Source organism: Silurus meridionalis, chromosome 9 (genome assembly GCF_014805685.1).
Source record: "Silurus meridionalis isolate SWU-2019-XX chromosome 9, ASM1480568v1, whole genome shotgun sequence".
Classification (NCBI taxonomy): Eukaryota; Metazoa; Chordata; class Actinopteri; order Siluriformes; family Siluridae; genus Silurus; species Silurus meridionalis.
This window is the reverse complement of record NC_060892.1, coordinates 13,142,832-13,166,953: the sequence shown is the minus strand read 5'-3', so window position 1 is coordinate 13,166,953 and position 24,122 is coordinate 13,142,832. Positions and strand designations below refer to the sequence as shown.

Below are 24,122 nucleotides of genomic sequence, written 5' to 3'. Positions count from 1 at the left end.
TAACTACAATTACTGACCCCAAAATTTGTGTATTACAAGAAATTCTTTTTTATGTAAATTCTATTTTTGTGTCATGAACCATCAGGAACAAAGCATTTCCCATTATCTTAATATATTTCCCAAACAACACATATGGGTGTGGTTATGTGTATGACCAATAAAATAAAAATTTCCATACATCAGCACTAAAGGCACTCAGGCCAAAACTTTTCCTGGGAAAAATAAAACAAAAGAGTTTAAATGTGCTGTATAATGAACTGAAATATAATCAAAAGTTCAACAGAGAGCACATTAAAATTGACATGCAGCACGCTTGTAAAATATTACATCATTTTATCATAGGTCATTTCTCTCGATTGTACATGAGTTTTAAGCTGCTTAGTGCAGTCTTGCATACTGTTTCCCACACGGCACCCACAGCAGCTGCAGGGAGGCCAAAGATCATATGCTAATAGAACAGTATCAATCTAAGTCTCTTTAGGGTGACTGGGAATTCAGGCTTAAGGATTAGCAAAACAAGTCTTTTAACACTCATGCAATGGACTGAGGTTAATCCAGTAATGGGTGTAAGTGAAGTATGTGGTGAAATTTGCTTCTGTCTGCCAGTGCCAACTGTTCTGTGTGTTTGTGCACACACTTGTGCATATGGGTTGTGGCTGAGAAACCTCACCCTCATGGGTGCCTTGGTCGGTCTTGATGCTCATGTGTCATTTGGTAGTCAAGATCATAATATCTCTGGAACATTCCCCTGAAGATGTGAACATCTGTTTGACAGAAAATATGCAGGATAGATTTGTGCTCAATATTATGAAGACTCATTTGTTTCTTTGTGCATTTTAATTTCTACTTTACCTGTTAGTAGGGTTCTGTAAAGTAGGGCTGAGTGATTGCTTTATATTGAAATTATTTGAAAGAGTGCAATTTTTGAATCACAAGATCTGTAATTCCAATGAGCCAGTGGTGGTGTTATTGTTGAGTGTCTAATAATAAAAGCACACTTGAACTGGCTGTAGATGACCATAAGAAGCTGGTAATCAGCATGTGTGCTGTAATTTGCAGCAAAGCAGAACTATTACATGAACAAGCACTGAATATTTCATGCACTTCATCTAAGCAAGTGAGTTAATCATGTTAAGTGTGTGTGGCTGATTTTGGTACAGTAGTGGAAATCACAATTTGCATTATCCAAATTGATTTAGGAGTCCAGGCACCAGTGTCAGTTGTTTTACACATGGAAAGTTTAGAAATGAAAAGCTCTGGCATCCAATTTTCTCCCCTAGATTATTCGGAAATGACTGAAAGGTTTCAACTCTGATGTTAATCAAAACTCTAGAAACTCAAACGGAGAAACAGCATTTCTCAGTTTGTTAAACTTCATTAACTTAGACAAGCATATAGTGAACACTGATATATAATTAGGCTTGTGGAAGCTGTTTTAAGCCGTTTATTGGCTTCTGTAAGAGATATTAGACAAGTAAGTGCTAACAGGACTTTTTTTGAAATGGTAGCAGGTTATTTTATTAATTAAAAAATATATATATTTTAAACATAAAAAATCTTATACATGAACATTCCACCTATGTTGGGAAGGTAGATTCACCTTCATAGGTAGCAGATCTGCCTGAACAGAAGATACAGAAGAATAAAGATATTGGTGTTTAATAAGATATTTTCTCCAGAAGGCCTATGATGTCCCCAGTATGCACAACACTAAATTGCCTGTAAATACTCCATTCTGCCAGTGCTATTCAGCTTTATGCTATTAAAGCAGCTTGCCAGGTGTAGTGGAAGGCGTTTATTAAAGCCCTGAGCCTCACTACCATCTGGACTGGCACATGCTAAACTGGGAAGCATGTTTATTAAAGCATGAACATTTATTTAAATGCATGCTATTGCTCAGTAAGCATTAGAAGTCATTCTCTTGTTTTTTTTTATTTTTTGTTCACCCCTTCTTCTTTTTTTTTTTTTTTCTTTTTTTTTTTAAATCACTGGCCTTCTTTTCTCCTGTACACATCGGAGATTTACTTTATTTTTTTCTCACCTGAGTTGTTTTGTTTTTATCTCATGGCCTGACAGGCTATTATTACCCAAAGCGCAACTCTGCTATTGCTGAGGTTTGTGGGGTTGTTTTTCCTCAGACAACAGAAGGATAGTTGTGTTTGTATGTGAAGAGAAAAAAAAAAACTAGACGCATTAAACAGAAATGCCAGCTAGGTTAACATTATTCCATAGCTCATAATGAGTTTCTTATATCATTGAATTGGATTTCAGCTTTTGGAATGAGGATTAGTTGCTTTCTCACTCTGTGTCTTTCAGCCATATTTTCACATGCCTCAGTGTGAAAGGCTGGCAGATATCTCAATAAACTGCACTTTTCGGATGTTTATTAAAAAAAATAATGGGAATGGCACGACTTGTGGATGAACTCTTGTTCTTTTGTCTGATCCTATTTATTTGCCACTTGGATTCGAATGATTTCATATTTGCATTTGAATGCTTGCTTTTTTTCTCAGCTTTCATTTGTGGCTCCAAGATGCTTTATTTTGTCCCAAATTTTATCACATACTTCACACTTTATTTTTTTCTCCTTGAGGCTTCATATCAAACCAGCATCCCGTGAAAGCCATTTACCAGTGTTTGTTTGATCCTCCCATAGTGCTCTTTACTCAGACTTAATCTCCAGGTTTGTGGTGCTTGGGTGCGGTTGGTGGAGTGTGAGGAATTTTCCGCATGGGGCGAGTCGAGTGATGTGTTGCTCTGCAACTCCCAGCTTGAGGGAGGAGAAAATAAAACCCACAAGAAGCTTCTGACACACAGCAGGCTTTTTTAGCAGATCTGCCCTGTAATGGCTGCTTCTGTATTTCATGGAGAGCCTGCTCAGGCCACGTGGCACAGGAATAACTCCCACACTGTTGCACCCTAGAACTCATGGTTTCTTCTCTCACCTGCTTTTTTTCCCATAGTCGAACCCCTGGCTTGCCCCACTGGCTGGTATTTGTCAGTGTGATGCATCAAGGGTGAAGAATGCCAAGGTACACCAAGCTGACTTAGACAGAATTTGTGATTAATTTGCTTTGTTTTGTGTGGTGCTCTTGGACTTGCAGTATGCTATAAAACATGAACAGAATGTCTCCTCAGAGAGTTCTTAGTTTTCCATTGACACTTAAATTAGGCCTGTGTGGCAAAGACAACTAATAGAAGAGCACACATGTTTGTTATTTATAGCACCTCAGCAGCCCCCCGAGTGACTTTTTACATTCTCTTGTTGTTTACAAGGCTTCCTGGTTAATAACCAGTGGTCTAACGTGCTCCATTTGGTTTTAAGACCGAATAGAGTAATGAAAGTGCTGTGATCAAATGAAGACCTTTCATGAAGACCCTTCAAAATTGGTAAACATAACAGCAGATGCTCAGTTCAAGCAAGTTGTTATGGCTTTTGCTTTGCTACAAAAAGATTTTGGTAAAACTACTGCGACCTGTTTGTTTTTTTGCTTTTTATTGTGAAGGCGTCAACCCCTCAATGCTGGAACCCTGGAAACAATGTCATGGAGCAACTATTTGCTGACATGAAAAGGCTAAAGCAAGTCTGGCAAAATCACAAAAATGTCACATTGTTTCATCCTCTTCCAGCAAATTAGCCGTTGTATGAAGGTCACAATGCCTAGCCATAAGCTCACAGTAAAAACTTATCTCAGCCTGAGAGGAGAATTTCAGTGAAGCGTTAAATGAGTGTCCTCAGCCATCGGCTTTAGGTGCCACCTTGCAGTACTTTTTTATTTATTTATTTCAAAGAACAATGAGAGCTTGGGTGTCTGTTGACAGGAAGTTCCCCAAAAGGTGGCAACCTGCCCAATTGCCCGTACCACTGACTACAAGACAACCTTTCAAAAGGCCGACTGTGCTGATAGACCTGTCTCCGTTCCGCACTCCTTTGCACACTAATATTGGTTCCAAACAGAACAGCATGGCTCTGTATCAAATGCCAAGCCAGGACTATCCCTGAAGCTGTGGTGTTTTAATTTCCCAACACACAACAAAAAGTCTAAAGATGAATGGTTTTACAAAATAATGTTTGACCTGATATATACTTTAGCCTTCTCTTTTGAATTTCAAAAGTTTTAGCAAGATCATTTTTTTTTTGCATTTTAATAACATCATGGATTCAGCACTTAGACAAAAACTAATTAGTGACTGAAGTTTTAGGAAGTAGGACCAATTCGGTGGGTTTTTCAAGCGTATATATTATGTATACGCTTGGATAAACAGACTCTACGTTTAAGAAAGCCCAGGTCCTTTAATATTTGCAGTAAGATGATAAAGATCTATCACTCTGTGGTAGCATGTGCAGTTCATTGTAGCAGTATGCTGGGGAGAAAGCAACTTTGCTGGAGATGCAAAAAAAAAAAAAAAAAAGAGCCAAATTTAGCTCTTTGATTTTGTTCACCATGTCGTATATGACTTTTATTTTTATATAATGTAAATGGCCCATGGCCTTCAATCAAGTTTGATTTTTGTCCCTTCATAGTACAAATTTTGGGCACCTCTGCTGTGTATCTATATACTTATTTTCCGTTATTATGCATCTATAATATAAATTGCTTTAGTATACTTCTTACTCACTGTGCTCCTGTAATATGTGAATTTCCCTCTGGGATGAATAAAATGCTCTATCTATCCATTTCTATACTACTAGTATGTCTATTTTTCTTAGCAAGACGGATGTAGTGTACTTTTACAATTACAATTCCACTTAATGTAAAAAAAAACCAGAGTAAAGGTGCTGAATGTTAGGGTACCACTACAGCTGCAAGGAAATTACAGTTTTGTACCTTTTTATATCCTGAGCGTATTGGTCACTCAGTGTTATCTTAAAAAATAAATAAAATAAAAAAAGATTGTGAACCTGGGGAGTTGAGTTCAGTGAAACTGATACCCATATCTGGACCTTGATGGCAAATAGGCTTCAACCTCTTTTGAAACCTGGTTGTTACCTGCAAGGACAATGCAGAGATCTATGTCACACACTCGTGTGAAGCAATGTGTCCTGCTCTGTAAAGCAGTGGCCTTCACAGATACTCTTTGATGAACCTGCTATTATCCCTAGAAATATAGCAAGAAGATGCTTCATTTGAGAGCAGGCTGAGTCATTCCCAGTCACCTGAGTCACCCAGTCATCTTGCATTCAATTAATCTCAAAAACAGTGTTATGCTTTAATCCATCTTCTTCCCATATTCATGACATTCTCTGTGCTGCTTTGGCAGAGTGCTGACACTGCAGCATTTTTTTGCAGACTCTAAAGCGAGAACAAAACCTCTGCAGAACTGATCAAGTTCCGTTTCTAAAACTCCACAATGACCAGGCAATGCTTCCTGGTGCAAATTTCCCCACTGTGGGACGAATAAAGGCATATCTTATCGTATATCTTATCTTATTCATCTTGGAGATATAGCTTATAAATTGGTATATTCCAGTGTTTCTCAAAACAAGGTGGAATGCAGACAAACATTGCATCATTTGTCCACCTGTGGTGGGGGAGATTTGTTGCAGTCCAATCTTGTCTCCTGAGCATATGTTTAATCAATCAACAACCGACAGAAAAAAAAAGACAAAATGATCAAACCCCCAAAGATTGTATGATTTGATTTCTTTAACTTCCTTCCTAAAAGCATTGTACTCATGTGTATCAAGCTTTTAGCCTTTTGTTTGCAGATCAGCAGCTCAGCCAAATGTCACAAGCTGTCAGATCTGGTCTCACATGATGTTATCATCAGAGACACTAAGAAAGAACACATGGGACGTGCAAAGACTACATCAGACTGTGCCTCAGACGTGTACCATACAAGCTTGAGATATCAATATTTATAATGCCTTAGAAAATGCAAACCAGTCATCCTTACACCTGGCTTAGGATAATTACACAAAGGAAACAGCTGCACATTTCAATTTTAAAATCTAAAAGCTGCACATGGTGGTGTCCCCTTTTGTCCAGTCTTTTCTTCCTATAATGAGTGGAGATGCAGAAGTCATCACTGCTCTCTGTATTTTGAAATCACATCAATATTGATATAATAAGCCATTAATAATGAAACGCAACTCCAGCACATCTCAAGGTAATAGCTAATGCTTGAGTCTGTAGACTCTTGTTTTTGTTTTTGAACTCTTTTTGCAGTTGGGTAACCGACGCTTTCCTTTGTTTATACAAAGTAAAAGTGGTTCAGAAGTCCATGCAACTTTCCTGCTAATAGTTTCCTGAGTTTTCTTTTTCATTCTGCCTGGTGACCTTTCCAACTAAGCTGTAATGTCTGCTATTAATAAGGCACTGTTGCCATCTGTTCAGACGACACCAGCGATTGCTCTTCACTATGAATAGAACAAACATGAGTCTTTCGCCGTTAGCCGCCATGTGTTGCCGCGTTAGCGCTTGTTGAGTTTTGGACAGAAAAAGAGAGGGATTGAAAACACAATGGAGCCAGATGGATAACCAGCACATGGCTTCGGTGCAGTTTTCACTCTGTACAGTCTCCTCTGTTCACCCTTCCCTTCACCTTTTCCCTGTTTCCGAACCCCGATTCATCTAAAGTCAAGCCTTTGCTGTTTACTGAAGCTCAGCCTTGAAATGGGGTCAATCCGATAGCAGATTTCTGAAAGCTTATTCTGGCACAGTGTGTGAGCAAGATAGAGGAAATTCAACTGCTAGGACATGGACAGAGCTGCAACACACTTTTACACAACACAAAAGCTAAATACAGATCGTGGACAGAATGGCATAGAAACATTTGTGGCTTCTTGTTTCATGTATGTTTGATTCTATAATTGTTGCAGCTAATGTTTAATATGCTCTCTGGTTAATGGGTCATATCCCTTAGAGAATACTACAGACTAATGGTTCTCACAATTAATGAGTGTTTTACAGATGGGCATCATTAGTCTGTGTAGTTTTCTGAATGAAGCATTATGGCTAGCTGCAGATAGAGCTGTAGTTTGTGCAAAAAATAAATTTGCAACAGAGAAGCAGTGGTGTGTAATTATGGCTATGTTTGGTTCTAATCTGTGCTCATATTTCCCAGAATAAAATTATATATGATAATAATGAACAGATTATAATGGAGTGCCAGCATAAATCACATTGAATAAACCATACTTTGGTTATGTGGCTGGGCATGTTTGTTTTAATGTTAATTTTGTTCTATGCCAATACAGCATTGCTTTTAGGGAATAATACTTTAATTTCCTAGCTGGTATTTGGTTTCAGGCAAATAATGGCACTCATCTTTACTTTCAGATTGCATTAACCTCACTACAGACATTCATTTATGACCATGATTGATTTTTACTGTCATGCAGAGGCAGGGTTATGATTCACATTATTGAGTTTTTATATTATGCATACTTGGAATTGTGCAGTTTATGGAGGATATAATTCACAATGACGATAGGCGAAGGCTTTTTTATTTTTATTATTATTATTTCTCAAGTTTCACTCTGTCAGTGGAAAACAAGAGTAAGATATGCTGAAGTCCAACCACAGTGTGTTCCAGTGGTCAGGACTTGAAATATTTCACATATCTGCATTAAGAATGTCAAACCCATATTCCAAACCCATGCCAGATTTGTAATGTGGTAGTTATTAAGAGAGATAGGTTTCAGGGTCTCGAGGTTCTTTAACTGAAACTGAACTCGGATCAGTGGTGTTGTGCATTCCTGGCATTGAGTCGTTATAATTTCTTTGCATTCCATCTCTCCTTTCTTATTTATTCATTTTTTTCTTTTGCTTTTGTGATTATTTTACTGAAATTCCATTGTTTTTATTAGTTTTTTATAAAGGCCCATTATGTATGCCTTTTTTTATTTTTATTTTATTTTTCCCTACTTTGCCTTTTTCCTCCTCCCTGTTCTTTTTCATTTGCTGTTTCTTTTTCCTCTTGCTCCCTGAATTTCCGCACTTTGCACTTCATTCTCACTTCACTTATCCACAACTCGCTTCCGATCAATGATGTAGCCACCCCCACATGCTCACCCACACTGATCCGTGCCACTGCTGACCGTGTAACACCAGGCTCAGAAGGCAGCTCCGGCTCCAACCCCGTCTCTGGCTCTGGTCCCAGTCCCGGTCCCGTGCCGTCTGCTCCCCGCGATGTAGTGGCTTCGCTCGTCTCCACCCGCTTCATCAAGCTGACCTGGCGCCTTCCACTCGAGCCACACGGTGACGACATCACTTACTCTGTCTACTACGGCCTTGAGGGTGCCAAAAGGTAGGACATAAACTAAAACCTGTCTTCTTACAGATGAGCATGTGAGTCTTTATTTTGTTGTGCTATGAGTTTTTTTTTTTTTTTTTTATAAATACGTGGTTAAAGGTGGTGAGTCAACATTGAGCTTATGTTGCGATCTGATCTGACTGTCACATTCTGCAGGGAGAGGACCGTAAACACCAGCAGGCCAGGCGAAATGCAGGTCACCATTCAGAACCTCAAGCCAGACACCAAGTACTCCTTTCGAGTGGTGGCATACAATAAGCACGGCCGTGGAGAGAGCTCTGTCCCCCTGAAGGTCGCCACCCAACCAGAAGGTACATACAAGCTTTCAAAATAAAGGTAATGCCACTAAGAATTTGCTCTTTCGGAGCAACCGATCTTTTCAGCACTTTTGGAATTCAGCCCATGTGGCAGAAGGAATTAAGATCACGTGTTCGTCTAAGGCTGTTTTTTTTTCTCCTGCACTCTCCTCGTTAACCTCGCAAAAATCACATTATGCAGGTAAACACAAACACATGCACCAGGAAAGCAAGGGAACGTCCTGAAGCCTGATCCCCAATGGTTTGAAACATTATCAGCTTGTGCACAGCCCAGCAGAGAGCCAGGCTGCTTTCTGGGTCGCCGCTGACCCTGTGTGTCCTTGGAGCAGCCTGGCATAAGCACTTCATAATGAGTGCTAGAGGGATCCCATGCACCCTGGGGAGGCTGCGGTAGCCAATCAGCCTGAAATCCATGTTATGAATGAGGTCTCAACTGTTGAACTGCTTCCAGAGGCAGGACCTCCAACAGAGCCTGCCGCTTCCCCTGTGTGTACACAGCTCTCATACACACATGCCGAACACAGACATACTCAGTGAACTGCTTAATCTTTGTCATGTATTCCAGAAAGTCCTACGGGATCACCAAGGGGAAGCTCAAATAGGCATTATATTCGCTAATAAGTTTAACTATTATAAGAAGGAGCCTCCATAAGTGAGATAAATGACAAAAATGTTCACTTGATCTTGTAAATTTGGTGATCAAACTGTACTTAATGGGTCATGCGATCGTTTAGATTCATTGCATAATGTTTATCACAAACCTTCTCACATGACAGATCATGAGATTAGTGGGTAATGATCTCTGACTATGGTTTATGAGGCATAACAACATTTATTGCTTGGATTTATTAAAGTCCAGATTGGTTCATCTATTTTTTATACTCTAATCACATGACGTTTCTTTATGTTTAAACCGCACTTTGAGATCAGAGGCTTTCATTGTAATCTTTTGTAAGCTTTGGGGACGGCGATGAGTAGATGCTAAACAGCGCAGACTGCTGTTTTCATTCTTCCACCTCTGCTAAACGAACACAATTTAATAAACATCACATAAAGGGCCGGCACTGTTCGAATCTGCAGCACAAGAGCTATTGAGCCAACTGCTATCACTTCGCTTTCTGTGCCGAACTGAGGGAAATGCTTTTTTTTATGGGCTTTGTCAGGATTTCTGTGTGAAGTGCGTGTACAAGTTGGAACATTCTGACATTGACGGCACATTTACAGTGAACATGTGACAAACCTCATGAATGTGCAGACTATTGAACTAAGTGTATTTTTTTCATAGTTAACCTATTAAAGAGTGGATTGTTATAGATGTGTATCCTACTTCTCATCATATATAGAAGTACTAGATTCATTAAAAAATGAGTGTCTATAGTATAACCGATTCTGCCTTCAGAGTCAGGAAGACATTGAATCTTGTCAAGATCTAATGCTTTGTACAGAACGCTGACTTTACAGAGACTTCACTTTGCCTTTTTTTTTTTCAAGGCAGCATTTATCCATCTGTCACTATCCAAAATATCCCACAATCCTCTCTTTACTGAGATGCAGGAGACAGTCCACGAGCATCAAATAATCTGCACGATGGAAAGCGTTTTTGTATAAACATGTTTGTGTGTAAACATTAAATGTTTTGATTTCTTTTGTGTGGATAAGTAGCTGGTGTAGTCACAAGATATTCATTAATGTTTCTCTAAAAGTACTTTCTTCAATCCAGTCATCTTGGCATATTTTGGTATCTTGCCAGTGTTGTGATGCATCGCTGCCTTCAAAGGGTTTCATAAAGCAGGTGCTGCTTCAAACAGAGATAAAGTCAGAGTGAGCTGGAACATTGACTAACTCTTACCCTGTTAATAGTGATGAGGATCTGTAATGTAAAATGTGTAAAGAACATATACCCAACATATATCCAACAATTAAAACCAGGCAACCCAGCCTGCAGTGCAACTTAAAGTTTCAGCTGATTGGTTAATCACTTCAGTTCTGATTCAGGTTTAATGCCTTATTTTATTTACATTTATAGAATTTGCCGACAGAGTGATTTACAATGATCTTATCTATATAGCTGAGCAGTTGTTAAGGGACTTGCTAAAGAGCCCAGGAGAAGCAGCTTGGTGGAGCATAGATTTGAACTTGCAACCTTTTAATCAGAGGTTCCACATCTTAATCACTGAGCCAACACTTAATACATCTGATAAAAAAACACAACAAACAATACAAAAATGTAGATTGATTGGCACAAGTACTATGAGAATCGCTTCTATAGTTCATAATTCAAACATTTGTAAACAATTTTATTAAATTTTTTTATTTTTTGCAAAGCTAAATATTTGTTAATCCTATTTGTTATTGGAACAAAGATGGCGGATCTACACCTGCAGTACAAAACATCGGTCAATTCATTTTATTTTCTGTCTCTTTTAGTTCAAGTACCTGGGCCTGCTCCAAACTTCCAAGCTGTGGTCCAGACATCATCTTCAGTCAGCCTGAGCTGGGACAAACCTCTGACTGGCAACGGTGACATCCAGAACTACAAAGTATACTACATGGAGAAAAGTCTGGGCGACGAGAAGGTAGTTCTTCATTCACATTAAGATCATTAAATGGCACTCTTTTAAATCATTAGAGCGGAGAGCTAGTGGACAGAATCTGAGGGTAGACCACCTCTGATAACTGTAGACGTATATATGACATCTCTTTTGTTCTGCTCTAGGACATTGAGGTTAGTGGACTGTCATACACCATGACTGCGCTGAAGAAGTTCACAGAGTACAACTTCAGAGTCGTAGCCCACAACAAGCATGGCCCTGGGGTTTCCACAGATGACGTGATGGTGCGGACTTACTCGGATGGTACGAAATATTTATTTATTTATTTTTAATTTAAACGTGATTCTAAAGCCTTATGTATGTAGCTATAATTCTAGTTGCCAGTACTGGCAGCTTGTTTAATCCAGGTTATATTGGTGTCATAATATGGATACTTTTTGCATTCAAAATTAAAGAATTGGGAGTGGAACTCATGCAAGATCAGCTTTCTAATGTCTACTGTATTTGAGCTACCCTTAATACAGAATATCTTGGCCAGCTAATTTATTCATTTAATTATTTTTAATTATTTATTTATTCATTATTATTAACAAGTGCTATTATAAAATCTACAATTGGTAACAATGATGAGTTCAAATTAGCAATGCAATTATAAAAAAAAAAAAAAAAAGGGGAACCACAACCCACACTCCTGTTTACTCTTAGCTCATTGCTTCATGAGCTCATGAAGTCCGCATGAACCAAAATGAAATGTGTAAGAAGTGTACTTGTCTTTCTGGTTTTTCATTAGGCCCAAATAATATTTATGCATGAAGGCTTATGTCCTGTCACTGCTAGTAAGGAACAACACAACAGGTTATGGTGTAAATAATGATAAATAATCATCGGCAAGGTTCATAGACATCAAAGCACTTCAGAGTTATTTTGGATAAGGTGTCAACCAAATGCAAAAAATGTAAATACACCATAAATGTAATTCAGTTCAGTGCAATGCAGAGTTGCTATTACAACCCTGAAGTATATTAGATTGTCCAAAAGTGTTTTATTTCTGCCTTTGTTTATATTTAATGTATGTTAAATACTCGTCACTGCATTTTTTTTAAACCATAGGTACGTATCTGGATGTTTGCGTTTTGTCAAAAAACAACTTTACAGAAACAAACACATTGAGGTTAAGCATTTGAAATGTAATATATTTATAGAGATTTGCTTTCCTCATTTTTATCATTATATAACCACCATTTTTGCAGTCCATGTAGATCAGGGGTGTCAAACTCAATTGCACAGGGCCCAAAACTCAAAGCACACTTGAGGTCGCGGGCCGAACAGGATAAACATTTATTGAACACACTTATTTTGCTCTCCATAAAAAATATCTCCTGTCAAACACCAGACGTCTTACAGCTTCATCATGCAGCTCTTCAGAAACTCTCCCTCAGTAAATAACCGGCTCATGTGGCTCTGATTTCTCCTCTGTTTTCACACCAGCTTCACTTTGCTGAAATGTCAGATTCTTCTTTAACTCTTCTACTTTCTGTATCTGTTTTCAGGTTTTTCAGCTTCTCCTGATGTTTTGTCTTGTAGTTCCTTTTTAGATTAAATTCCTTAATTACAGCCACATTCGCTCCACTAATAAGACACACGTGTTTACCGCCAGTGTCAGTAAATTCACAGTGTCTCCTCGCCATTGTGAGGGGCTTCACAATAACTTTACAATAGAGTTAAATACATCAACAGAAGCTCGACTTGATTGACACTGAAATGTTCCCAGGTAGCCTAGCGTTCGGTAAAGCAGCTGAAGCGTTGCATTATGGGTTTTGTAGTTGTAGTAGACATTAATAACAATAATAATAATAGATCTATATAAAATCATCTCGCGGGCCAGATATAATTGTACGTCGGGCCGGATTTGGTCCGTGGGCCTTGAGTTTGACACCCCTGATGTGGACCATTTATTCCACCCCTTTAGTGTTACAAGCTTCTAAAGATCATGAAGAGTTTGTCTTTTGAGACTTCCTGCATTTATTGAACATACTCATGCACATGCTTGCTACACAAACATGCTGCTTGTTGTAGATTTTCAAATCGGTGTGTTTGTTGAAAATGTTCTTTCTTTTTTCGTTTTCTTTCCAGTTCCCGGTGCAGCTCCACAGAACCTGACCGTGGAGGTGTTAAACTCAAAGGTAAACAGGTCTCTGCTATCTAAAAAAAAAAAAAGGCACATAAGCACAATGCGGCCTTGCAGGATAAATATGCGTGAATGGAGAACGCATTGCATTTAGGCTTTCATCTGTTAGTGCGCCTAACTGCATCAAACAGCACGTCTGTGCTCAACCACAGAGCTGTCACAAAGCCTTAGTCCCTCAATCACTCTTCTTCTGTTTTCCTCTCCTCCCCCTTGTGCAAGCTGTTTATGAGAACAATTGATATTTTCTTAGTGTGCACGGAGGATCAGTCCCTGCTTGCCGCACGAGTCTTTTAAAAGTCTGTTTGAGATTCAGTATGCATACAGACAAGTAACCGGAGTATATCTCGACTTGTATTTCAGAACACACGGAAGCTGTGAAGTCTGTTTGCTTATTCGAAGTTAGTTCGCAGATGCATGTATCTGCATTGTTTATTGGGTGAGGAATTAACATAGTGTTTCTTTCACCGTAAACAGCCAGTAAAGCACTGGTCTCTGCTCCTCCTTCACTTCTTTAGAAGTTAATTAATTTAAGCTAGTTTTGGAGAGCGGGAAAAATAGTTAATTGGTCCAAGTAGAAAATGATAATAAGGTAATTGCATGCTTAGTGGAAATTTAATTTGGCTTATTCCTCCGGACTGTGAACACGAGGCCGTGGGCAGGTACCATTAATTAACTCTCCTCCCACACTGGGCTTCCCATCTTCCCTACCTTGAATTTCCCCAGCATGCAAAGCAGGAAACAGTCTGTCTCCGTCACTAAGCCTCAGAGCTCGTTTCTGTCTGCTGCCTGCTCCTCCTGGCTTTGTATATTATTCATAGGCTCAGCATGTGCAGGTCTCCGCTTTTCCCCCCACAATGCCCTTTGCATTGAAATCCTCAGGGAATAAACATGCAGAATAAATAATACTACATGCTGTTGCACATTGGCTCAGATATTAGTTTGGGCTCAGGGTATAATATACAGTGAGAATTCCTTCCCCCTGTACTTAGCAAAGTAGTCTTATGCTTGTGTTAAATTGATATGTATGGCGATTTTATTTTGTAAATACAGAGCATCATGGTGCGATGGCAACCCCCTCCAGCTGATGCTCAGAACGGAGAGATAATCGACTACAAGATTCGCTACAAGAAGGGCACAAGAAAGAGTGAACCTTTGGAGATCACCACAGGAAACCAGCTCAGCAAGCTCATAGACGGTAAACGCTTTCACTCATGCAGTGTCCCTTCTGTTTGAATTGATCACTGATGAGTTTATCTCCTTGGTATGGTTTGTCTAAGGTGCTATTTGTGTGCCAAACTCAGCGAGAACATATTTTCCAGCCTGATTCAGCTCGACTGTGAGAAGCTAATCAAACCTGGTAGCTCAACTAATATGTGAGATGCTACAGGAGAACTATTGAGAATATTTGCATTTAAAAAAGCAAAACAACTCCACAGGCCCATATAAGCTATATATTTTTTTTATTTAGAATGTCACGACTATGACTAAATTTGGCCGTAATTCACAGCTCAAGTTTGTGACAATCTTATAGTATGCTTTTTTTTTTATTGCACAGCTGTAAAGTACCTAAACTTCACAACAAGCATTTTATTGTACAACTGTCCCCTGACATTTTGTGTGCCTGACAAATAAACCCACAGAGGCGTCAAATTCAAATGTGTTTTTTGCAGCTTTTTATGAACTGTGCAGCAATTGGCAACAAACAGAATCTACAGTTAGCGTGCATTCCTGGTTGCATTGAGGCCTAGATGATGGGGATGCTTGTTAGTTCAAAGGCATCGCAGCGAGACATTGAGCCTCAGAGGAGCACAGCACGACACTCCCCATCAGTGGCTGCCGGAAGTGCTCCGGGGAGTGCGATGGCTCTTCGGCATTTAGTGTTCAAACGGCAAAGCAGAAGCTTATTAGCATTTTAAAGCAATTACAAGCACTACGTATTATTTAAAGACAGTGTGCAACCGCTGTGCCTTTGAATTCCAAAAGAGACCCGAAGCACAAACCAGATTGCTGATATTTTTAGACATTTCTCAGATTATAGAGAGCTGCAGCGTTTTTCCAGGTTGCATTGTTGTTTTGATGTGTGTTTGCAATAGAACTCAATTTAAAAGATGTTGTTTCGTGCAACACTGCAGCAGATGCGGATTAGATTTATAAAAATATTTTCAAGGGTCTTTGGGTTTTATTTATTAATTCGTTTAAGAACAAATGTATTTGTAAATTCCTCAGGAGCATTTGCATAAAAAAAAAAAATATTATATTGTATTCTATGAAGGCCTAGGAGTTTCATTTACATTCAGGTTTTCATTTACTTACAATGAGACACAAATGCGATCCTCGATTGTATAATTGACACAAGTTCCATACTTTCACAAGTAAGCCTAAGCAATCAGTTTCGACAAAAGCAATAAAGCCCTTAAAAGGAGAAAGTGTTTAGTTTCAGTGAGCTGCAATGAGTGATTTACTGTAAGATTTAGCACGCTCCTTCCTTCTTCCATCCTGTCTGGTTTAAGTAATTATTTGTACGTTTTGCTTTTAATAGACTTTTAGTTGTCAGTGTCCTCGGTTGTGAACTGATGCTTGTTAATTCACAGGTATTTTGGCACTTAGCATCTATTTATGAATATGTGAACATCAGTGTTACAGAAATCTGTGCAATGTTAATCCAGTGCTGACTATAAAAACATCTATGCAACAAAATAACCTGATAAATTGTGTCTGTTGAGAATATCAAGACGCTCTTAGCGGTATTGAACTCGACTAGGTTAATATTCCAGGAGAAATACCCAGGTGAAGTATGGAGGTGATTTTTAGTTGTTTTTACCCAGAGGATTAAACCCTAAATTATTTCAGGAATAAGAATCCTTGTCTCATTTGTCTAAGCCCTTAGACAAATACACATGAAGGTTTTTTTTTCCCACTGCTCTCTATAAAGGCTCTAAAAGACAAGTCTGTGCTTTTGTTTCCAAGCTTTGATTTACAGCTGTATCTTCAGCTCAGACACTATAAGAGATGCTATTTGTGCTTTTCAGGGTTGCAGCGTGGCACAGAATACTCAGTACGTGTGTCAGCCATAACTGTAAATGGCTCGGGCCCTGCGACAGACTGGGCCACTGCTGAGACCTTCGAGAGCGATTTGGATGGTAAAAACTGTAACTACACTCACGCTATACTCTTTCAACCACAAACTCACTGTTTCTTTTATTAACGTCAATGCTTCATGTGTGATATTTAGAGTCCCGGGTTCCCGATGTGCCTGGTTCCTTACATGTCCGGCCACTGGTGAACAGCATCGTGGTGAGCTGGTCCCCTCCAGAGAACCAGGACATTGTGGTTAGAGGTTACATCATCGGCTATGGAATCGGAAACCCTCATAGCCAAATGATTAAAGTCGATTACAAACAAAGATATTACAACATTGAGAACCTTGGTGAGAACCTCCTATGAATTATTATTGTTTTTATTCTGCCTATTTCTCTCACCAACATTATTTACTAAGTGACTAATTACATCTGTAAATGTGTTACAGTAAACATAATTTATGCTTAAAGAGGGAAATGTGGGATGGATACTTGGAAATGGGAGATCTCCCAGTACCCATTGCTGTGCCTGGCTGTAATTCAATTTACAGGGGGATAAAAAAAAAAAATCAAAAAGAAAATGTGCATAATTGAAGCTCTCATAATTTCCCTAATTACATGAGAAAGGGAATCAATAATGGTGTTTAAATATGCACCCCCGCTCCAGTGATGAATATGAGCAAGGGTCCCTGAGGAACCGGCTTGATTAGCTAAATGATTCCTCTCTCTGTGTTCCCCAGATCCTAGCTCTATCTACGTGATCACACTGAAGGCTTACAACAACGTGGGTGAGGGCATCCCGGTGTACGAGAGTGCCCTCACACGACCCCAGACAGGTAGACCCACCAGCACGATCACTCTTATTCACATTGTAAATGTAGTCGTAAACACACACAAATCCACTCCTTGTGCTTATAGACTGAGCATGAGATTTTTGTAGTCAGTGAAGCTGGATGTGTTCTGTGTGTTACTGTTTGTTGTTGATTTGTGGCTATACATTTTTCATGTGATTACCTACAAAGCAAAATGAAGATGCTGTCTTTTCAGTTGTTCTGTCTAAAAACAGAACCTGCACAAACACTATTTTATAATACAAATGTAAAACTACAACCATCGAACAATATGGGGCTGAAATGAGACAGAAAAAGAATAACGACTCCTGACACATACAAGAAGTGAAATACAAATGAAAGATGAGGGGAACAAATCAAAACGAGGAAGATAGAAAGCAAATGTAAGCATGATGAGTGGAAGAAAAGGAAAAGAAAGGTAACCCCGAAGTGGAAAAGTAAATGCAAGGATGATTAGTTAACGAAGAAGAAATTGGTGAAACTATTAGGGGTTAACAAAAAAAGAGAAAAAAAAGAGAGAAAAAGAGAGGCAAATATTGCCCAATTCTTTTAGAAAAGATCAACAAAGCAAAGTTTTAAACAGACTCACGATAAAACTGCTGTTATTTATAGAAACACTTTAGGATCATTAAGAACAAGTATTAACATCTAGTGGAAGTGGTAGTTGACCGATTGATTGGAAGGTTCCATTGTTGATTGGAAGGTTCAAATCCGAGCACCGCCAAGCTACCGCTGCTGCGTACTTGAGCAGGGCCCTTAACCCTCAAGTGCTCAGTTGTATAAACAAGAAAATTGGCGGACGCTCTGCATAGAGCTCTGCCAGAATGCTTTAAATGTAACTGTAAATGTAGGAGGAAGATGCAGATAAAGAATAGTAGTATTGTTCCTAATCACTGTAGTTCTGTTTAACACTATCCTGAAAGTTTTGTGGAGTCCATGGACCATGAGGCAAAAACCTGAAGTCGATGTTTAGTGAGCAATTCGAGCTACTGGTAGTTAAAACAAATGCCCACTTCTGCTTCATTTATATTTTATTTGTTCAATAAAATAAACAATGCAATAAAATGTAATTTTTTAATGCATGTTAAAAATGAATGTTTGTTTAACAGCTGTGCATAGACTTTAAGTGTTTCCCATTTATTTCCTTAGCCCATAGACAAGTCCTTATTCCAGTCTCATAAGATACAGATTTCTTATTTAAAAAAAAAGGCATTACTATCACTGGCCTCTCATCAAAACGCAGTAAAATAATGAATTCTGAATGCCAGCTAAATTGTAATTCTTTTAATACTTCTGCTTCTTGCCAATCCTGAGATTATAAGCTTCGAACCAAACCATTAGCACTTGAGGGACGGCTTTAAGCAGCTCATTGTAATAAAAGAGAGAATGTGTGCGTGTGTGAGGCAGAGCTTTGATTAAACACTTACTAATCTAATATGCAAGCTAGTCATAACTCTGTTGATTATTCATGATAGTGATAAGCTTTGTGAATAAAATATGTCGGAGAACATGTAGCTGTTGTTCTGTAGAGTCAGTGTTTCTGTTTTTATATTATGTGGGTCTGATAGATTCTTTTTTCCCCCTATCAGCAGGGTCTAGACTGTGTTTAGGGACAGCAGAAAATATTTCAATTTAACATACAAGTTTTTTTTGTGGGTTTTTTTTTTTTGTTTTTTTGTGTTTTGTTTTTGTTTTTGTTTTTTTTACCTCAGAGCACTATGTCTGAATACTGTACATCCTTGTGCTAAATATGTAAATGGCAGATTTGTCACAAACATTCAGACCTGGAATAAGACCGGAAAACAGACTGGATGGCTGAGATTATGAAGACTCCTACAATTTTTGCTCCTTGTTACACTGCTCTTCTTTCCCAGCATGCCATGCTGTGTTGGGGCTTAGTCATGTCTTTTTTTGTTGTTTTTTTAAACACAACGCTTCCAGGACCACCCGCTGCTCCCACTTTCACAGTCTCTCTTATCAGATATGATTTCTCTTCATGATTTAGAGTGTGGAGATATTTCGAATTTATGAAGCAGTGTATAGAATGCTGACCTAGATTTAACGAAACTTGTTAAATGAATCAGACATGAGTTGAATGAATTAGATACGATCTTTTCATTTTAAAGTACTCATGAATTAAAAAAAAAGAAGTGTGTTTAACAGGCTGGCTAGGATCTATTGTATAACTGATTTTGGCTGCATACATTGTTTGGGTCAGAATTCTGAAACCAGTAGAACACTGATTTATTATTTTAATTTAAAATCAAGACTGTGTCAAGACAAGACATTCATAAAGTTAATGAAACCTGTACATTAGCCACTTGTCAGCTGGCTAGCTGATCTCTCCAATGGTAGTGATATGTAGTGATATAAGTTTTTGGCTTTCATCAGAGATTGATTGTAGTTTAAAATGACATCATCTGGGGTAGGCATAAAAATTGCCAGGTTGCTGCCCCCTGCTAACATGGCAAGCTCCATATAGTAAGTTGTGTGTATATATAAGTAGTATGCTCCATTACTGCAGAACTGTATAAAGCAGCTCCACTTTTTTTTTAATGTCTGAGCAGGTTTGTGCTATCAGTGAGAGCCAGAGACTTGTTCCTGTTTTTCCGCAATTATTAATTCTCTCCCCACTAATTCAGGTCATTTTTGGCATTAGTGCTTTGGGAAAAAGGTGTTTTAAAGTATGTTTTAATGTGAAAATTATATACAGTATTAGCATTCGATTTTAAACAGCAAAGTATTGTCCAGCTGCATGTTTGACCCTCTGTGACTGTGACCTAGCAAAAAGAACTGTTTCCCTCCATAGTACAGGTTCTTCATTATGCAGTAGCACAATAAAGTAAAACCTTGAGCTGGACAAGGCTAGTGTTTTCATAGTTTAGGAGGACATTACAGTTTTCAGAAATTAATGTGGCATTATTGAATGTTTCCAGCACTGTATTTCCTCATACACACTTCTCTTGCTACTGGTTCTCTTGCTACTTTTATTAATATAGCTTGATAGTAAACTAAGCTTTTCTCCCCAACAGACCAGTCCTTGGTCGTGTAGAAATAGATGTACTCTTATGATTTGTAACAGTCTTTCCTGATATCCTGTTCTAATAGAATGTTCTTTCTCTTTCTCCCTCCCAATCCTGCATCCATGTTGCTCCCTGCATCCCCATTTAACTCATTAACACATTTCTGCCCCTTTATTTACCCCAATCTTGGTTTCCTTTTTTTTTTTTTTTCCCCCCTCCCAATATTTTTTTTGCCATTCAACATTGTGTTAACGGCTTGCAGACCCCATAGACCCTGATGTTGATTTGTACGAACTTTTCCATCCTCCATACACTCCAGTACCAGACCCCATTCCCATGATGCCTCCTGTGGGCGTTCAAGCTTCGGTTTTGAGCCACGACACCATTAAAGTCACATGGGCTGACAACTCGCTGGCCAAGAATCAGAAAATCACAGACGCACGATACTACACAGTGCGCTGGAAGACCAACATACCAGCAAATACCAAGTTTAAGGTACAGTTCATCTAAACATCTATGAACATAAATGAAATATCCTTGACCAAAACTGACCAATTTAAAATCTTGGATATATTTTTAATTTGTTATGAAGTTTAGTTTTATTTTTCGACCTGGAATATGACTCGGTATTTGCTTTTATTTAGATTAAATGAAAAGTTGCAGAATTGTTTTTCCATCCTGGCATATTAGATAATATATATATATATTTTTTTTTTTTTTTTTTTTTTTTTTTTTTTTAGACGGCCAACACTACTAACCTGAATCACGTGGTGACTGGTCTGAAGCCGAACACTCTGTACGAGTTCTCTGTCATGGTCACTAAAGGCAGGAAATCTAGCACATGGAGTATGACAGCTCATGGGACAACGTTAGAAGCGAGTAAGCCAGTCAGATGCATATACATGTTTTATCCAATCACCACTTGTATAATCTGTGTACATGCCTCCATTAGCACTGGATATTAACATGAATTGGAACACTGTTCAATTCCTTTTAATCCCACTCATTACTAATTCTCTATCATATGTTATTTATAATTATAATAATGTTTTTCTCAGCGCCCAGTTCTGCTCCAAAAGACGTGACTGTGGTTAGTAAGGAGGGTCGCCCACGCACCATCATTGTCAACTGGCAGCCTCCTTCCGAAGCAAATGGCAAAATTACAGGTGCAAAAACCTAAACAATATAAAAACTGTATTTTCATGCAAGAATTTTGTGTAAATTGTAAAAAATAAATAAATAAATAAATGTTTTGTCCCAGGCTACATTATATACTATAGCACTGACGTCAATGCTGAGGTACATGACTGGGTGATTGAGCCAGTGGTGGGGAACCGACTCACCCATCAGATTCAGGAGCTGACTCTTGACACAACATACTACTTTAAAATCCAGGCTCGCAACTCCAAGGGCATGGGGCCCATGTCAGACGCAGTCCAGTTCCGCACTCTTAAAGGTACAACTGTTAGTAAGAATGTCTTTTTAAATGTGCATATTGTATTAACACGCCATTGTACAGGAATGTATAATGTATTTGTGTTAAATATTAACGGAATTCTTTAGCAAAGTAGAACAATGAATTAAACTGTTTAATAGAAATAAGGATAAATATTGTACATATTAAAGACATAAATCATTTCATTTTTTGAAAACATTTCATATGTACACGGGTGTTAAATTGTAGGCTTTCGCATCTCTTGATAAGGTGATACAGGATACATCTGAAAGCAACACTTTGGATTTTGGTACATAAGCTACAAGTATGAAATATTTGCCAATGTATAAACATGTATATCAATTTTTTCATTTAAAATTTTTACATATAAAATTCCATGGGTTGGAATGTAAAATAAAACAGAACCGAATCACTTCAAATTCTTATACAACTAACTACTATAATTTGAAAACGTTTTTGCATTGTGGCAAGTTTAATTCTGCCCTGTAAAAAACCTAGTAAAACTTTAATTTCTTTAGTTTTGGTTTAGAAAAGTATGCATGCCTGATGAACTAATCAAACAAACAATTGCTTTTCTGACAGCAGTTTTCCTCCTTCTCTTTCCTTTTCTGTCTTCCTCTGTGTGAACTCGTGCACACACGGCCCGCTCGTCTCTTGTTTCACGGCACTCCCTCTAACCTTTCTGCTCTGTGTTCTCTCTACTCTGGCCTGCTAGCTGAATCGTCTGACAAAATGGCTAATGACCAAGGTAATTGCTCTTTCCTTCCTTATCTTTCCGAACGCTTGCTGCTTCAGCTCTCGTGAGCTTCGAGTCATAGATTTAGGTGCTGCTGCTTATGTAGACACTGGATGATTAGCTCACCTAATTACCCTTAAAGTTTTCCTTCACTGTTTTTTTTCACAAGTAACACATGAAAATAGCTTGGTAAGGATTTAGAACTTTTTTTTTTTGGCTGCTTGTAAAAACTGATGTTTGAGACGTTGGTAAGAGAATTAGTTGTGGAGATTGAGGAAAAAAAAATCACGAATGGAAACTTCTCACCTGTTTTTCTCTGCTTTTCTTTCAGCTTCTGGAATACCGGGAAAACCTGGTGGAAAAGCTGCTACACTAGACCCTGGTATTGGTAAAGTCTCTTTATTTCCTTTTTATTCTGAGATATATGTTCATTAGGAAGTGATTGTCCTGTGCAAGGTTATAACATGGAATACACTAAAGGTAGCCAGTGGAGTTTCTAAGGCACAGGTTCCTGACCCCGGTTCAGATCCAAAAATATATCCAAAATATAACAGACAGTGTAGGTTGTGGTGGTATAAAGGTGTAGGGTCCATGTTTTATTTCTAACTCGGTGTGTAGCTTGTGTATTTCTATGCTTGGATGAGGAAATCTTAAATAAAAAAAAAAAAAAAATCTAATTACATAGTTTACGTTATTAAGTCAAAATTTAAACACCTTTTGAACAGGTTGATTAACCTACTAACGTTTTTAGAGACGCCAAATTTCACTCCCAATGACTCTTACTGTTGTAAAGCAGCAGCAGTAAAGCAATTATGATCACTTCAGAGTGGACTGAATCCATATCTCATGAAAAAAAGTTTGCTTTTTGCTTTCTTTTTTGTGCACATGTATATGGTATATGTATAAAGTCTCTATGCTAACAGCAGTTATTGCAATGTCTTTAAGGGAAATCAGGGATGCCTGGCAGCGAGAACCACATCCTGGTGATTGTCATCATTGTGTCCGTGGGAGGTTTCATCATCATTGTGTTAGTTGTGGGAGCCCTACTGTGCTCTCGTCGCTCCACATCCCAGCAGAAAAAGTAAGTACAAGACTTTAAAGTCATGGTGATCCGCAAAGGTTGCGTAAAGGGAGTATGCAGGTCCTTCACAGTCCATTCTGCAGGAGGCATGTTTTTGCCCTTTTTTCCTAAACATGTGATTATGTTCTTCAGGAAACGGGCAGCCTGCAAGTCCAACAATGGCTCGCACAAGTATAAAGGCAACTCTAAAGACCTCAAGCCACCTGATCTTTGGATCCACCATGAGCGCTTAGAACTCAAACCCATCGATAAGTCACCTGAGCCCAATCCGGTCATGACGGACACACCAATTCCACGTTCCTCTCAAGACATCACTCCTGTAGATGGCACCATGGACCAGATTCTCCAAAGACGGAATTCATACCGTGGTAGGATCTTCCTTCATCTCCGACCATGTGCTACTGCTTCATTCACTGCTTCTACCATTTTGGTTTTCTTTTTCTGAAAACCTGCCTAAATGTGCTTAATATATTTTTTTGGTTTTGCCATTATTTTTATTTTTTATTTAGCCCCCCCTTGCAAAAAAGGTCCAAAAAAAAGTCAGTTTAGAACCTATTTTTTAAGTGTTTTGTAGATGGTTTT

At 38.5% G+C, this 24,122-nt stretch overlaps 1 protein-coding gene across 8 annotated transcripts in view; it reads left to right on the top strand.

The window, feature by feature from the left end:
• Positions 1-24,122, top strand: part of neo1a (neogenin 1a) — a 113,628-nt gene that overhangs the window by 83,097 nt on the left and 6,409 nt on the right. For 2 of the 8 annotated variants that reach the window (XM_046857492.1, XM_046857499.1), the window contains exons 8-24: positions 8,001-8,253; positions 8,416-8,570; positions 11,004-11,152; positions 11,293-11,431; positions 13,262-13,311; positions 14,367-14,511; positions 16,346-16,456; positions 16,549-16,743; positions 17,134-17,229; positions 20,530-20,762; positions 21,008-21,146; positions 21,326-21,433; positions 21,529-21,723; positions 22,439-22,471; positions 22,791-22,847; positions 23,405-23,540; positions 23,673-23,908. In XM_046857492.1, coding sequence (XP_046713448.1) covers positions 8,001-8,253; positions 8,416-8,570; positions 11,004-11,152; positions 11,293-11,431; positions 13,262-13,311; positions 14,367-14,511; positions 16,346-16,456; positions 16,549-16,743; positions 17,134-17,229; positions 20,530-20,762; positions 21,008-21,146; positions 21,326-21,433; positions 21,529-21,723; positions 22,439-22,471; positions 22,791-22,847; positions 23,405-23,540; positions 23,673-23,908 — 2,430 coding nt within the window. The remainder of the gene's footprint in view (positions 1-8,000; positions 8,254-8,415; positions 8,571-11,003; positions 11,153-11,292; positions 11,432-13,261; positions 13,312-14,366; positions 14,512-16,345; positions 16,457-16,548; positions 16,744-17,133; positions 17,230-20,529; positions 20,763-21,007; positions 21,147-21,325; positions 21,434-21,528; positions 21,724-22,438; positions 22,472-22,790; positions 22,848-23,404; positions 23,541-23,672; positions 23,909-24,122) is intronic. The other 6 variants (XM_046857498.1, XM_046857493.1, XM_046857497.1 and 3 more) reach the window with 6 other exon arrangements.